General features: G+C 49.8%; 1 protein-coding gene across 1 annotated transcript in view; it reads right to left on the bottom strand.

The window, feature by feature from the left end:
• The window catches only part of LOC311237876 (plexin domain-containing protein 2-like), a gene marked incomplete at its 5' end in the record, with an annotated part of 135,945 nt that overhangs the window by 40,253 nt on the left and 78,222 nt on the right, over positions 1-17,470 (bottom strand). Inside the window, 2 exons of the mRNA XM_084325851.1 lie at positions 6,304-6,454; positions 7,116-7,176. Coding sequence (XP_084181977.1) covers positions 6,304-6,454; positions 7,116-7,176 — 212 coding nt within the window. The remainder of the gene's footprint in view (positions 1-6,303; positions 6,455-7,115; positions 7,177-17,470) is intronic.

Here is a 17,470-nt window from a genome sequence, read left to right as displayed (position 1 = left end):
CTGGTTGTTGCGCACCCCCCCCTACTGTTGGTTCGGGAGGCCGGAGACTGTCACATGCTTTCCTCCGACACATGTGCAGCCAGCCGGCAGCCAGCCTGGCCGCGTGTATGCCTTCTACAACGCTGTTCGGTTTCCGGGTTCCTCTGATTGGCCACTAAGCCCACGTGACCCTACGCTAGCACGCCCCCCTTATGGCTGAGAGTAGTGGCAGGCAGATGCTACTACTAGCCGAGTGATGAATGAAAATGTATCTGTTTCACCTAACAACACTATTGCTCCGTGATCATAGCCATCCATCTCTAAAGCTATCACTATTTGTAAAAGCCACAACCACGTTACCATATGTAATAATGCAAATCATTGTCTCGTTGTACATATTGTGTATACACCGTTAGAAGCTAACGTAGCTTAGCTTGGTAGCTATTGTTGTGCTAACGCCATACGCCGACACCCAGCTTGTTAGCCAGCATGAATGCCCGATGTAGAAGGCATAGACGCAGGTCGCTTGTTGGCCGGCATGAGTGCCCGATTTGGGGTGGTTCTCTCCTCTTTGTGCCTTTGTCCTCGCGGGTGTTCTGCCGGGAGAGCTTGTGGACGCGACAATAGTGGTGGTTGTAGGGTGTTTGAGCTTGTAGCGTTAGTTAGCTCATAGCTATCGTTAGCTTCTAACGGTGTATACACAATATGTACAACGACACAATGATCAAACACCTTATAACTACTACTATTGTAGTATTGTCATGTCCATAAGTTCCATGGCAGAATACTTGTGAGGACAAGGGTATACAAAATCGGGCATTCATGCTGGCTAACAAGCTGGGTGTCGGCGTATGGCGTTAGCACAACAATAGCTACCAAGCTAAGCTACGTTAGCTTCTAACGGTGTATACACAATATGTACAACGACACAATGATTTACATTATTACATATGGTAACGTGGTTGTGGCTTTTACAAATAGTGGTTAGCTTTAGAGATGGATGGCTATGATCACGGAGCAATAGTGTTGTTAGGTGAAACAGATACATTTTCATTCATCACTCGGCTAGTAGTAGCAAGGCTCTCTGCCTGCCACTACTCTCAGCCATAACGGGGGCGTGCTAGCGTAGGGTCACGTGGGCTTAGTGGCCAATCAGAGGAACCCGGAAACCGAACAACAGCGTTGTAGAAGGCATAGACGCAGCCTAGCCACGCAGATTCTCACTGGGAGAGTGTAACGTGTGGAAGGTCACACTACCTTTCTCCAGATCCTACCCTCGCTGTGCAGGCGCCCCGACCGAACTGTAGGGGTCGCTGTCCACAACGCCCAGGACCCACCCACGGCTTCCCTCCCTCTAACTCAGCCAAACGAGTTAGTATAGCGATCAGCCCAAGCCAAGGCAATGCTGACTCTCCGGGAGTCGAGACCGCAGCCTCTTGCATTGGTGACGAGCACAATCTCCGCTACGCCACCTGACCGCTGCTCCTTCGTTTTTTTGGTGTTGAGGGCCAGGTTGTTGTTAGCACACCACAGAGCTAGGTACTGGACCTCCTCTCTGTATGCCGACTCGTCATTGTTGCTGACTAGTCCCACCACGGTGGTGTTGTCTGCAAACTTGACAATGGTGTTTGAGCCATGCACCGGTTTGCAGTCGTGGGTGAAGAGGGAGTAGAGAAGAGGGCTCAGCACGCAGCCCTGCAGTACACCAGTGCTCAGGATGAGAGTGGAGGACTTGAGGCTGTCCAGTCTGACATGCTGAGGTCTGTCGGTCAGGAAGTCCAGTATCCAGTTGTAGAGGGACGGGTCGATGCCAAGGTCATGGAGCTTGGAGATCAGCTTGGAGGGGATGATGGTGTTAAACGCCGAGCTGAAATCAATGAACAGAAGTCGCACGTACGTGTAGATTGCTCCACTTCTACAAGGCAATTTGCATGTTCTTGGTATCTAGGGACATCTAGGGATCTCATGGAATGTATTCCCAGTGTCGGCAATATTGTGTCTGTTACTAGGCTTGAGTAAATCGTGATGAACCAAAGGAGAATATACATTTCTTTAAATTTTTGAAAATATTTTTGACGGTGAATAACACCATGCTAAAAATGACCAGACATGAAAAATGTAATGATGATTAAACAGGATATTGTGTAGAGACAGTACTGATCCGTACACATGCAATTTGAAATATGATTATAGAATATAGAATATCAGGCCTATAAATGACCTTACTATGGCCAAGTCGCACATCTATGGATTGGGCCAAATCTCCCCTTTCCAATGGCAGAGTTCAATCTAGATTTAGTATCACCAGGTGTGATTCACAAACCGTGAATGAAATGTACTGTAAGTACAGTTACTTTTTTTATAATGTAAATTTCTCTGCAATTTAATCCAGAAGTCAGATGATTGACAGGGGCTGGCATGAGCTGGGTAGTGTAGTTTTTCAAACAAAATGGCGGCACGCATTTCCTAGCGTCAATATTCGCCTGTTTCCGACTAGATTTCTCTAACTCATATTTCACTAATAACCCTTTAAACCATTGCTAAACAAACATATTGCTGAAAATATAATAATAATAATAATAATAATAATAATAATAATAATAATAATAATAATAATAATAATAATAATGCAGGACCTCTTTAGAGGTCTTTATTCGGCATGCAACGAACTGGGACATGCCAGATGCGATTTATACACTCAATATACACTTTGACTGCTGATTTGACAGGGTTAGGGTCTTTACTCTTGGCTACATTTGGAGAAAAAAACGCAACATTAATTCATATATTCTGTAGAGATGGATTTATGGCGTGATGTCATTGTGGGTCCCCTTAACGGACCCCTCAGGCTTAAGAGGTTAGACAATCGCTGTCTCCGTCTGCACTGGTCGATCAGGCCAGAACCTCAGTCATCTTTAAGCGACACATTGTGAGCATGCATCATCAGAAAACACACACACACACACACACACACACACACACACACACACACACACACACACACACACACACACACACACACACACACACACACACACACACACACACACACACACACACACACACACACACACACACACACACACACACACAGTAAGGGACAACATATCATTCCATCACAACAGACTGTGAGTTACATCCCTTCTTCATAAGCAAGAGTGGATGCTTGAGATGATTGGTTGCCCATTATCCACGGGTATGCCCTTCTGCTACCCCGGTGCATATCCAAGCCCTCATACGCCATTTGTCAATTAACAGTTGCGGTAACAGATACAGCACGGGACCAAAACCCCTAATCTACATACAGTGCATTGGGCTCTTAGTGTTGATGAATCGGACACGGCGGTGCGTGCAGTGACAGGATATTACGCTAACCAGATGATTCATGCACATGAATAGGTCAGGAATGGTTGATTCCTATAATTTCGTTTCTCAGTGCCACATCTGTAACGAGCTAAATTAAGATAAATCGGCTGTTTATATAAATGAATCGCTCGAAAGCCATTAACAGGGAAATGAGGTGGGAAGGGGCATCTGATCCATTCAGTGCAACCCGGGAGAGTCTGAGGCCTCCCCAGAGAGCAGCAGGTAAGAGGCAAACAAACTGCAGGGGAGAGAAAGGACAACCTTGACCGTTTCCTATAACATCAGTAAAAAAACGGCTGCCCGTCTCCCTCAGGAGGGATTTGCATCAGATCACTTTGAGATCATGCTGAAGTATGGTCTGAGTTAGCCTCAACTAATTGCGTGGTCGGTACAGTATAACATATTATCTTAAGGAACACAGACCCCCCCACTCTCCCGGAGGGGGGACTGTGTTCGAGAGAAAGAGTCTTGTGAAATCTAGAGATTGATTCTTCTCCCGCTTTGGTTTTACGACATGCATTAATTTATTTTTCATATTAACTCATTCAACGGCAGTCACGAGTATAGGTCATTTGAATTCATCCAGCCTAATGTTATCATTAGGAATGGGTCTGAGCTCGCAAAAGGGCAAATACCACCGCCTACGCCTTCCAGCTGGTATTGCACTCCATTGGAAATGGTGTAGTTTCTGTTCTGGGACGATCTGAGCCGTGCGGGCAGGTTTACGTGCTCAGGCGAGGTAGGCCTTTGCAACAATGGTATGGAACAGTAACCCCGCCCGCCCATTCATGTGTAACGCTCGGTAATGTGGGACGGACCTCCACGAGCAGTATTTGGAATGGCGATCAGATAATTGGATTATTTCTTTTGCATTACATCAGATACAAGGTAAGAACACTATATATAAATTTGATCGTTGATCTGATATTTCTTTCTACCCCGATCGACGCTGTCTCTGTGTATGTGTGTGTGGCTGTGTGCCGTTGGGTGCAGGAGGTGGCGGGGGAGCCTCGCGGTCCAGGGCTCTTTTCATTCTTGCATGAGGAAGGATAATAATGATGATCTAGTGTTGATTTCAGGAAGATTCGATAATCAGGCGAAAAATGACAACGTGTTTAGTGTATTCCACTAAAGGGCTATTATCGCGTTTTCCCCTGGAATTACTCAGAAGCACTCAAACTATATTCATATTCAAAACGGTATAAAACGGAAATGTACAGATGAAAAAACTATCTGTTTCGTGGATGTTGACTGGAAGCAACTCACTGACAGTCGACGGGTGTATTAGACCCATAGATATAATATAAGATATATTTTAAGCACTCGCAAGTGAACAAAGCGCCCCATTGACTTACAGCTCTGGCGCAATAGCGCCCCCTGGCGCATTAAGCGATGGCGCAGAATGAGTTAAAGGCAGAGGCGGAGAGAACAATCAACAATCCACTACATGAAACGACACATTTTAACAACAATGTAATCGAAAACACCTTTCCTTAAAGATATGTATTGAAGTAGCCTGAGTTTGAGAAATAGGCCTATGTGTGTATCCATGAACACACAGAACATATACGTTCAGAATTCTGAAAAGATATATACACTGCAGTTACAACTGCATTTGTTGCAGCTCTGCGCGGGCATGGATTATAATCAAACCCAACTGACCAAACATCACACTAAACGCGTTTCTTTGTGAAAATAAGAACACGCTGAGCAAGACTTATGAATACTTTCTTTATGAGGACCATCTGTAAACACTAAGGCCAAAACTCCATTCCACTTCTATGACTCTATTCATGGCAGGAACAGCCTCTGTCCTACAAACAAGCCTGCAGGCATTAGACCCCTGAAGAGAAAGCTCTTACATGTAAATGGAGATTTTTGGTGGATGGGGCGCAGGAAATAGAGCAGCCTCAATATCTGTTTAAAATCTTTGATCATAATTATTATAAAGTCACTTTCCATTCGCACCGACAAAAGCCAGTAGCACTCAATCTCATTTCCAATTATAGATACATTTGTCAACAGGCGAATACAACACATTCCTCTTTCAGAGTGATGTGAAAGAACCCGGAAGCCGTTCAAAAAGCAGGAGAAATTATGTTTAGCTAATGAGCACAATGACTGAATACACTGATGACGGCGCCACATTCATCATTGAGAAGAGGGAGTCCGTTTTCTAATGGTTTGGAGTCGAAGACAACTGAACAAGTTGAACACGAGTCTGTGTGGGTTGCATTTATTTGAGGCGGGAGAGATTTGTCCCAATTAAATCTGCATTGTTTAGAAGTTGGAACAAACACAGCTGCTCTGCCTCGTCTCGCTGGCGCCAGCTGGAGTGAGTTTTCAGCTTAAGAGGGAAAAACATTTTATATAATATTCATCCAAAACTGGAGAGGAGCAGAGCGTCTCGCGGATGTCGTAAAAAGAGATACACATCAATCCTGATAAAGGAACGCTGGCTGGAGTTTTTCACGTCAGAGGGAAACATCCATTAGCACTTATCTTAGAACGTATTACTATCTTAGACGCCGTCTGGTGTCGCAGGGCTGTACACAGATGTGTTGAGACCAAAGGGGGCTTGAGCCCCTGCCCCCCCCCCCCCCCCCCTTTGCCCTACAATTGACCATATTCACACGGTGGCCATTTTGCTCTTATGTTATGCTCGGCTTGGGATAAGGAATTCCAATACGGTCAATACAGAACGTTCCCTGTTAGAATGCATTTATTGATGTTATTTTGCACATGGATTTTAGTTGACCATCATCGCCACTTAAAATGGGGCGGGACATCAGTCAAAAAAGAACTGTGTTTAAAAAAAAATGGGCATCACCCCTCCCCTGTATTTAGGAATTTAGAATTTAGGTGTAGGCGTGTCCGTTTGTTGCTCGAGGCCCTCCACCCTCCACCCCACACCCCAAAATGTTGTCTGTTATAGAACTCTGTGGTTGTCAACTGTACCTTCAGTCGGGGGACTAGTGGGGGGATGGGAGGTGGAGAAAGTGTCACTGCCGCCGGTGGTCTCTTTGCCCCTGGCTGTTGTCTTGGCGACAATAGTGGTGGTGAAGGGATATAGTTGTGTGGCGTTGATGTCACAGCTTTTGTCCTTGGTCTGCAAGAAATAAGAAAAAAGAAAACACCATAGTATTTGTTATGCATGCTAGTGTGTGTGTGTGTGGGGGGGGGGGTGATAGAAGATATGAGAGGGCTCTTCATGCACGGAGGACAAGGGCATCCATCATCCTGGCTGTTACTCATGACTGGTGTTGTACAGACACACACACAGACACATGCATGCACGCACACCCACACACAGACACATGCATGCACGCACACCCACACACAGACATGTACACACATACATACACACAGACACACAGACACACACACACACACAGACAGACAGACAGACAGACAGACAGACAGACAGACAGACAGACAGACAGACAGACAGACATGCACACACACGCACACACAGACATACAGACAGATGCACACACAGACATGCATGCACACATACAGACAGACAGACAGACAGACAGACAGACAGACACACACATGTATACACACACACACACACACACGCACACACACACACACACACACACACACACACACACACACACACACACACACACACACACACACACACACACACACACACACACACACACACACACACTGAGACTCAAGCCTTACACCATCCCAGCAGTATATCGTCCGTCACCTATAATGGCATCATAAAGTTTAATATGCTCATAATAAATTCTCACCTCATCTGGGCAGCTGTTGTCCACCCAGTCCTGTCGATGGCGGTCAAAGCCACTGGAGCACCTGAGAGCAGAGGACACAAGCCAGTCAGAGACGAGACGCTTTCACCTCCACAACATAAACAAGCGGGTGGGTGGTGGGGCTAGACAGAGGGTGGGTGGTGGGGCTAGACAGAGGGTGGGTGGTGATGGGGCTAGACAGAGGGTGGGTGGTGATGGGGCTAGACAGAGGGTGGGTGATGGGGCTAGACAGAGGGTGGGTGGTGATGGGGCTAGACAGAGGGTGGGTGATGGGGCTAGACAGAGGGTGGGTGGTGATGGGGCTAGACAGAGGGTGGGTGATGGGGCTAGACAGAGGGTGGGTGATGGGGCTAGACAGAGGGTGGGTGGTGGGGCTAGACAGAGGGTGGGTGATGGGGCTAGACAGAGGGTGGGTGATGGGGCTAGACAGAGGGTGGGTGGTGGGGCTAGACAGAGGGTGGGTGGTGATGGGGCTAGACAGAGGGTGGGTGGTGATGGGGCTAGACAGAGGGTGGGTGATGGGGCTAGATGGAGGGTGGGTGATGGTGGGGCTAGACAGAGGGTGGGTGGTGGGGCTAGACAGAGGGTGGGTGGTGGGGCTAGACAGAGGGTGGGTGGTGGGGCTAGATGGAGGGTGGGTGGTGGTGGGGCTAGACAGAGGGTGGGTGGTGGGGCTAGACAGAGGGTGGGTGGTGGGGCTAGACAGAGGGTGGGTGGTGGGGCTAGACAGAGGGTGGGTGATGGGGCTAGATGGAGGGTGGGTGGTGATGGGGCTAGACAGAGGGTGGGTGATGGGGCTAGACAGAGGGTGGGTGGTGATGGGGCTAGATAGAGGGTGGGTGATGGGGCTAGATAGAGGGTGGGTGGTGGGGCTAGACAGAGGGTGGGTGATGGGGCTAGATGGAGGGTGGGTGATGGGGCTAGACAGAGGGTGGGTGATGGGGCTAGACAGAGGGTGGGTGGTGATGGGGCTAGACAGAGGGTGGGTGATGGGGCTAGACAGAGGGTGGGTGGTGGGGCTAGACAGAGGGTGGGTGGTGATGGGGCTAGACAGAGGGTGGGTGATGGGGCTAGACAGAGGGTGGGTGATGGGGCTAGACAGAGGGTGGGTGGTGGGGCTAGACAGAGGGTGGGTGGTGATGGGGCTAGACAGAGGGTGGGTGGTGTTGCTAGACAGAGGGTGGGTGGTGGGGCTAGACAGAGGGTGGGTGGTGGGGCTAGACAGACGGTGGGTGATGGGGCTAGACAGACGGTGGGTGGTGGGGCTAGACAGAGGGTGGGTGATGGGGCTAGACAGAGGGTGGGTGATGGGGCTAGACAGAGGGTGGGTGGTGATGGGGCTAGACAGAGGGTGGGTGATGGGGCTAGACAGAGGGTGGGTGGTGATGGGGCTAGACAGAGGGTGGGTGATGGGGCTAGACAGAGGGTGGGTGGTGATGGGGCTAGACAGAGGGTGGGTGGTGGTGGGGCTAGACAGAGGGTGGGTGGTGGGGCTAGACAGAGGGTGGGTGGTGGTGGGGCTAGACAGAGGGTGGGTGATGGGGCTAGACAGAGGGTGGGTGGTGGTGGGGCTAGACAGAGGGTGGGTGATGGGGCTAGACAGAGGGTGGGTGGTGGTGGGGCTAGACAGAGGGTGGGTGGTGGTGGGGCTAGACAGAGGGTGGGTGGTGGGGCTAGACAGAGGGTGGGTGGTGGGGCTAGACAGAGGGTGGGTGGTGGTGGGGCTAGACAGAGGGTGGGTGGTGGGGCTAGACAGAGGGTGGGTGATGGGGCTAGACAGAGGGTGGGTGGTGGGGCTAGACAGAGGGTGGGTGGTGGGGCTAGACAGAGGGTGGGTGGTGATGGGGCTAGACAGAGGGTGGGTGATGGGGCTAGACAGAGGGTGGGTGGTGGGGCTAGACAGAGGGTGGGTGGTGATGGGGCTAGACAGAGGGTGGGTGATGGGGCTAGACAGAGGGTGGGTGGTGGTGGGGCTAGACAGAGGGTGGGTGATGGGGCTAGACAGAGGGTGGGTGATGGGGCTAGACAGAGGGTGGGTGGTGATGGGGCTAGACAGAGGGTGGGTGGTGGGGCTAGACAGACGGTGGGTGATGGGGCTAGACAGACGGTGGGTGGGTGATGGGGCTAGACAGACGGTGGGTGGTGGGGCTAGACAGAGGGTGGGTGATGGGGCTAGACAGAGGGTGGGTGATGGGGCTAGACAGAGGGTGGGTGGTGATGGGGCTAGACAGAGGGTGGGTGATGGGGCTAGACAGAGGGTGGGTGGTGATGGGGCTAGACAGAGGGTGGGTGATGGGGCTAGACAGAGGGTGGGTGATGGGGCTAGACAGAGGGTGGGTGGTGATGGGGCTAGACAGAGGGTGGGTGGTGGGGCTAGACAGAGGGTGGGTGGTGGTGGGGCTAGACAGAGGGTGGGTGATGGGGCTAGACAGAGGGTGGGTGATGGGGCTAGACAGAGGGTGGGTGGTGGGGCTAGACAGAGGGTGGGTGGTGATGGGGCTAGACAGAGGGTGGGTGGTGGGGCTAGACAGAGGGTGGGTGATGGGGCTAGACAGAGGGTGGGTGGTGGGGCTAGACAGAGGGTGGGTGGTGATGGGGCTAGACAGAGGGTGGGTGGTGGGGCTAGACAGAGGGTGGGTGGTGATGGGGCTAGACAGAGGGTGGGTGGTGATGGGGCTAGACAGAGGGTGGGTGGTGGGGCTAGACAGAGGGTGGGTGGTGGTGGGGCTAGACAGAGGGTGGGTGGTGATGGGGCTAGACAGAGGGTGGGTGATGGGGCTAGACAGAGGGTGGGTGATGGGGCTAGACAGAGGGTGGGTGATGGGGCTAGACAGAGGGTGGGTGGTGATGGGGCTAGACAGAGGGTGGGTGATGGTGGGGCTAGACAGAGGGTGGGTGGTGGGGCTAGACAGAGGGTGGGTGATGGGGCTAGACAGAGGGTGGGTGATGGGGCTAGACAGAGGGTGGGTGGTGGTGGGGCTAGACAGAGGGTGGGTGGTGGGGCTAGACAGAGGGTGGGTGATGGGGCTAGACAGAGGGTGGGTGATGGGGCTAGACAGAGGGTGGGTGGTGATGGGGCTAGACAGAGGGTGGGTGGTGGGGCTAGACAGAGGGTGGGTGGTGATGGGGCTAGACAGAGGGTGGGTGGTGGGGCTAGACAGAGGGTGGGTGGTGGGGCTAGATGGAGGGTGGGTGATGGGGCTAGATAGAGGGTGGGTGGTGGGGCTAGACAGAGGGTGGGTGATGGGGCTAGACAGAGGGTGGGTGATGGGGCTAGACAGAGGGTGGGTGATGGAGCTAGACAGAGGGTGGGTGATGGGGCTAGACAGAGGGTGGGTGGTGGGGCTAGACAGAGGGTGGGTGATGGGGCTAGACAGAGGGTGGGTGATGGGGCTAGACAGAGGGTGGGTGATGGGGCTAGACAGAGGGTGGGTGATGGGGCTAGACAGAGGGTGGGTGGTGATGGGGCTAGACAGAGGGTGGGTGGTGGGGCTAGACAGAGGGTGGGTGATGGGGCTAGACAGAGGGTGGGTGATGGGGCTAGACAGAGGGTGGGTGATGGGGCTAGACAGAGGGTGGGTGATGGGGCTAGACAGAGGGTGGTGATGGGGCTAGACAGAGGGTGGGTGATGGGGCTAGACAGAGGGTGGGTGGTGGGGCTAGACAGAGGGTGGGTGATGGGGCTAGACAGAGGGTGGGTGATGGGGCTAGACAGAGGGTGGGTGGTGGGGCTAGACAGAGGGTGGGTGGTGATGGGGCTAGACAGAGGGTGGGTGGTGGGGCTAGACAGAGGGTGGGTGGTGGGGCTAGACAGAGGGTGGGTGATGGAGCTAGACAGAGGGTGGGTGGTGGGGCTAGACAGAGGGTGGGTGATGGGGCTAGACAGAGGGTGGGTGGTGGGGCTAGACAGAGGGTGGGTGATGGGGCTAGACAGAGGGTGGGTGGTGGGGCTAGACAGAGGGTGGGTGATGGAGCTAGACAGAGGGTGGGTGGTGGGGCTAGACAGAGGGTGGGTGATGGAGCTAGACAGAGGGTGGGTGGTGGGGCTAGACAGAGGGTGGGTGGTGGGGCTAGACAGAGGGTGGGTGGTGGGGCTAGACAGAGGGTGGGTGATGGGGCTAGACAGAGGGTGGGTGATGGGGCTAGACAGAGGGTGGGTGATGGGCCTAGACAGAGGGTGGGTGGTGATGGGGCTAGACAGAGGTGGGTGGTGATGGGGCTAGACAGAGGGTGGGTGGTGGGGCTAGACAGAGGGTGGGTGATGGGGCTAGACAGAGGGTGGGTGATGGGCTAGACAGAGGGTGGGTGATGGGGCTAGACAGAGGGTGGGTGGTGATGGGGCTAGACAGAGGGTGGGTGATGGGGCTAGACAGAGGGTGGGTGATGGGGCTAGACAGAGGGGTGGTGATGGGGCTAGATGGAGGGTGGGTGGTGGGGCTAGACAGAGGGGTGGGTGGTGATGGGGCTAGACAGAGGGTGGGTGATGGGGCTAGACAGAGGGTGGGTGATGGGGCTAGACAGAGGGTGGGTGGTGGGGCTAGACAGAGGGTGGGTGATGGGGCTAGACAGAGGGTGGGTGATGGGGCTAGACAGAGGGTGGGTGGTGGGGCTAGACAGAGGTGGGTGATGGGGCTAGACAGAGGGTGGTGGTGGGGCTAGACAGAGGGTGGGTGATGGGGAGGGAGGTGTGGGTATAGGGTGGAATCTCCCTTGCGGCCAGAGACTTCTAATGAACTCAAAAAGGCTGCCTTTAATTGGGGATAACTACTCATGGTCTCCTCTGTTCAAAGATCACAATTAGGCCTACTCACCCCTGGTGAACCCATCCATTTCCTCCCATCACTCTGTGTCTCTCTCTCTCTCTTTTCGACCCTCTAACAGGGCATTTATCCTGTTTGGACATCCGGTTCCCCATGACTCTCTCTCTCTCACTCTCTCTCTCTCTCTCTCTCTCTCTTCTCTTCTCTCTCTCTCTCTCTCTCTCTCTCTCCTCTCATTTCATTTAATTTCATTCCATTGTGTTCTGTCAAATAAATTGGAAGTCTGCGAATGAGTCCGCCTATTGATGTCAGAGTCGGCGCAGGTGGGTAAACATATGGTGAACTCATTTTGTGCGGATCAAAACAATCTCCACCTAACAACAATGTGGAAATGTCAGGGACTATAAAGGCATTGCTGGGTTCTGTGCTCGATGCTGCCGGTGTTACGCCCAGATTTGCATCCCCGCCGAGAATTGCCTCTCCCTTTGTTTTCTTTTCAGCCAGGAAGACCATCACCATGTATGAAATTCACACAGTCGAGTCAAAACAGCCCAAGATATGAGCTGGTAACAGTGTTTATTTAATAAAAGTGTCTCTATAGAATATATGTATGTGTACATTATACATATATATATATACACATATGAAAATCCACAATCGCAAATCCTTGTAACTTTATTTCTTGTGGTCTATGAATCAAATGGTTTTACCAAGCACATATTTTGGGCCAGTGTGAATTTCATACATTTTTATAATGACCTAAGCTGAAATAATAGGCAATGCATTACTTGACAGCAACAATCAGTTTTTCAGAAACATTTGTTACAATACCCCATGTAAATACGGCCAGTAAAGACACTTCAAATCAAGGTTTGATAGGAATCTAATGGTTTTACCAGCTCATATTTTGGGCTGTTTTGGCTCGACTGTGCGAATGTCACACATGTGATGGTCTTCCTGGCTGAGAAAACAGGGGGATGCAATTCTCGGCGAGTCTGCAGAACTCGGCACAACACGCGGCAGAGTCACATTCATCCCCGGCAGCCCCGTCTCTCGGGAGGGAACGTATTGTTATGGTAATGGTTTTGTGTGGAGAAGGGTCCGTTTTCATCTCCCCGCCTCTCTAATCATCCCATTCCTTCTTCCCCTCCTCCTCCCCTGTCAATTCCCATGGCTCTCTGGTCCAACCTGGCCCTTTGAAAAGCCTGCATTTTGGGTTCGGCTCGGTGGCGTGCAGTTAGTTTCCACTTACTGTACTGAGCCACAGTCTTCCTAATTAGAAATAGACTGAGGAGGAGGAGGAGGAGGAGGAGGAGGAGGAGGAGGAGGAGGAGGAGGAGGAGGAGGAGGAGGAGGAGGAGGAGGAGGAGGAGGAGGAGGAGGAGGAGGAGGAGAAGGAGGCTAATTTGAATAGAAATTAATTAACAAGAATGTCTTAGCGTTTCCTCATTCATGACAGAGAAGGATGCATTATTATATCATGTTTCAATTTCCATAGCTCCTCACGAATGAATGCCTTTTGTCAGTTCAGGGGGAGAGTGATACGACCACTCTACGTTGTTTAAATTCCACAGTAAGTGGTTTTCTTGACTTGGCAGTGTCATGCAGCCCCATCCTAAATACTATTTGTGTGAACGCTTTATGCAAGAATGCCTGGCTGCAATCATACCATCTCTTGGAAGTCAATACACATTGTGTAAAGCATGCGATAATGACTTAAATATGCTCTGAGGCCAAAGACGTATAAGGCTCGATAGTCTTCCCTTTTGATCTTTGATTTGACAGCCATTAATTTCCCCACACGCTGCGCTGTGTGATACACAACAGCTGTGTGTTTTGGGTAAACAAATCCCACCAGGGTTTTCCCCCCTCACCGGATTAGCGTTCTACCGCAACCGGCAGCCACCAGTCCAGCGCCGGTCCGCGGGGACGTCTGTCGTGCTTTATTAAACCAAGCCGCTTTTAATTGTCCGACTCAGCCTCGCACCGCCTGCATATATCATCAGTTGCAATATGCAACGTACCGATTTTTCTGAAATCTGAAATCCTAGAGCAGCAGATCAGCCCCTGAGGTCCCCCAGTGCATCGAGAGAGAGAGAGAGAGAGAGAGAGAGAGAGAGAGAGAGAGAGAGAGAGAGAGAGAGAGAGAGAGAGAGAGAGAGAGAGAGAGAGAGAGAGAGAAGTTCATTAAGGTCATTCCCTCATTAAAACCCTGGTCCAACTAGGCTGCCGTGCATCTTGATTGGCTTGTTTAAAAGCACATTATTTGCCGTCCCCCGCCTCAAAGGCAGGATACAAAGGACGGGGGTCAGTCTGGACAGCCAGATACATGTGCAGTTATACAGTAGATCTAATTAAAATGCAGCTTAATTGGATCACTTCAATTCAGGCATGTACACATACCACTGACTCTACGCTGCGTTTATTCAAAGGGCTGAGAGGGAGAAACGCGTAGGTTTGTTGCAGCGGGTGGTTTCGTTTGCATCATCACGACCCCATCTGACCTCCACGTCCCGACGGGCCTCTGGGTGTGTGCCTGCATGCCTCTTAAACCACCCCCCGCCGTGGCTCGCTCTAAAGTAACGGAGGGGGGATTCATAGTCGATGCGTGAGACACTCATAATGCAATGGGATATTACAAGAGGGGGCGGATGGAGGATCCACAGGATCAATCAAACAGAGTAAACCGTGACAACAATCTCCCAAAATATTTTGTTTCATCGGAATTCAATAATGTAAAGTGCACTCACTAATAATGGAATAGCTCACAACTTAACTTTTTAATGAATTTAATGGGTGGCAACTTTAACATTTAGTTCTCATATCACTCCTCAACTGCATTTCACCCCCCCCCCCCCTCGCCCAGAAACAATAAAACGAACAAACAAAACACGCTAATACATTTGTATGCTCACACACACACACACACACACACACACACACACACACCACACACACACACACACACACACACACACACACACACACACACACACACACACACACACACACACACACACACACACACACACACACACTTTAATACTTTATTTGGTTCCACAAATTATATTACATAAACAGGGAATCAAATGTATCGGGCCAAGCAGCACTGAACACTTAAGGGTACACATAGCATCTCCTTCTCCACGTGGCTAAGCTGCCAATAATAGCTGAGACAGAGCAATATTTGGCAATTTGTTTGGCTTTTCTTTTAGACATTGCAGCAATTCTCAGACCAGTCATGGTGGATTTGTGTACATGGCCAAGACTTCCGAACACACACACACACACACACACACACACACACACACACACACACACACACACACACACACACACACACACACACACACACACACACACATTCCAAACTGTAGATGCCCCTCTAGCTCATGGAATGAATTCCAACAGTCCTTAAAGCTTGAGATTCTCCCCTCTGTTGCAGAGTTTAAAACCTTGATATCCAACCTTAAAAGTATTTTCATTTATTTGTTGCCCTTGCTTTTTGCACTCAATAATGGAATAGCTCACAACTTAACTTTTAATGAACTTTAATGGATGCCTCGAACATTTAGTTATCATATTGCTCCTCCTTTCATTCCACCCCCCCAGAAACAACTAAACAAGCAAACAAAACAAAGCTAATTTATTTTATACGCCCACACACACATATCCCAAAACTGTAAACAACAACTTAATTTTATTGCAAGATATTGAGAATGAATGAGTTTGAATTTGTCCTTGTGTGTGTGTCTATAAATTACAGCTCAATTACATAATGCAGATGAAAAAATTGCACAGCCTAAAGATTTATGGAGGGATATCATTAGTGGAATATAGTTAGTAAGCTTAATATACTACTTATAGTGATATATAGGGGTGGGGGAAAAAAATCGATACGTAGTAGTATCGCGATACTTTGCGTGGCGGATACTGTATCGATACAGGGACAGCAAGTATCGATATTTAATTTTTTTTTGTATAAGGAAGTTGCATTGTTCATTTCAATACCTGTAATAGTACAGTAGTCACACACACACACACACACACACACACACACACACACACACACACACACACACACACACACCACACACACACACACACACACACACATGCATTCAGTTAAGTACATGCAACACAGATTACAGTGTTTAAATCTGTCTGCTTGTGAAAATACCATGTTCTGCAATAAAAATGAATGAAGTGAGATGAACAGACTGAACTTTATTTTATTAGATAAAACATGTGACAAAGTTTTACTTTGCAGTTGAAAAAAAGTAATAAATCGCAATATATCACAATATTAATATCGCAATACTCAGCATATCGCAATATATTTAGTATCGCAATACTATCGTATCGTGACTCAAGTATCGTGATAGTATCGTATCGTGAGGCCTCTGGTGATTCCCACCCCTATATAGTGAACAGTTTTTGCTGACTCAAATCAAAACAAATCATCTACACACGACTGGGACAAAGTTCAGATGTATGATGTATGATACGTGAAATGTCCCTTTAAGCCCAATCCAACAACACAAACATGGGCCCAAGCGTCCCATCTCTCCCGCAGCGAGCACTCAGGAAATACCTCCACCTCAAATAATAACATTCTACAACAGCTCCAATATTTACTCTTGTTTGATGTGTGGGGAGACCGGGAGGAGGAAAGGTGGGGAGCTGGGGGGAATTATAGAGGAGGTGCGAGATAGATAAACAGCAGGATTAGATCCAGATCAGAAGCCGTTTGGAGTTCCCCTCCAAATACACAGGGCGCCTTGAGCGGAGAAACGCTGAGAGGTACTCAGCAGCGCAAAGGCAGCGAGCAGAAACGCTTCACTTACACGGATCACAATTACAGAAAAATGACCAGAGGTCTGATCGCACCTTACAGATGAGCTCCTATCTAGACTGAGAGCCTCTTCCTTCCCTCTCTTTGCCTTTCATGACCTATCTTGGCACTCTAGAGAGAGAGAGAGAGAGAGAGAGAGAGAGAGAGAGAGAGAGAGAGAGAGAGAGAAATACAAAGAGGGAGGGAGAGATACAGAGAAAGAGAGGGAGATACAGGGGGAGAGAGAGAGAGAAGAGAGAGAGAGAGAGAGAGAGAGAGAGAGAGAGAGAGAGAGAGAAGAGAGAGAGAGAGAGAGAAGAGAGAGAGAGAGAGAGAGAGGCCTTTTTGAGCTCATTGGGAGATGGGAGGGGGCCACTGTGAGAGTTCCAGCTTGATCATTATAGGGTGTCATGGTGGAATACCATTATATCATGTACCATTATTTCGGCCAAATACGTCAACAAACATGTTCACTTTTCAGGCCTAGAGAAAATGGACGTCATGTCCTGGGGTGCAGTGGTAATTTCAGATGTGGTTGTACTCTGTTTTAATGACGCCACGTGCACGCGTGCGCACAGAACAGATGATTATTATGCATAAATAGTAGGAAACATGTTTGTATAGGAAATTACTAGTTTTAGTTTAGTTTTTGTAAATATTGCCATGAAATAGAGATGCTGTAAAAGGTAGCAGGTTGTAGCATCAATATATAAAGAAATTATATTGTCAACAGATATGGTTGA

The sequence above is a fragment of the Notolepis coatsorum genome (assembly GCF_963971535.1).
Source record: "Notolepis coatsorum genome assembly, chromosome: 12".
Lineage (NCBI taxonomy): Eukaryota > Metazoa > Chordata > Actinopteri > Aulopiformes > Paralepididae > Notolepis > Notolepis coatsorum.
Note: the sequence above shows the minus strand (reverse complement) of the source record. Positions and strands in the feature narration are given on the sequence as shown.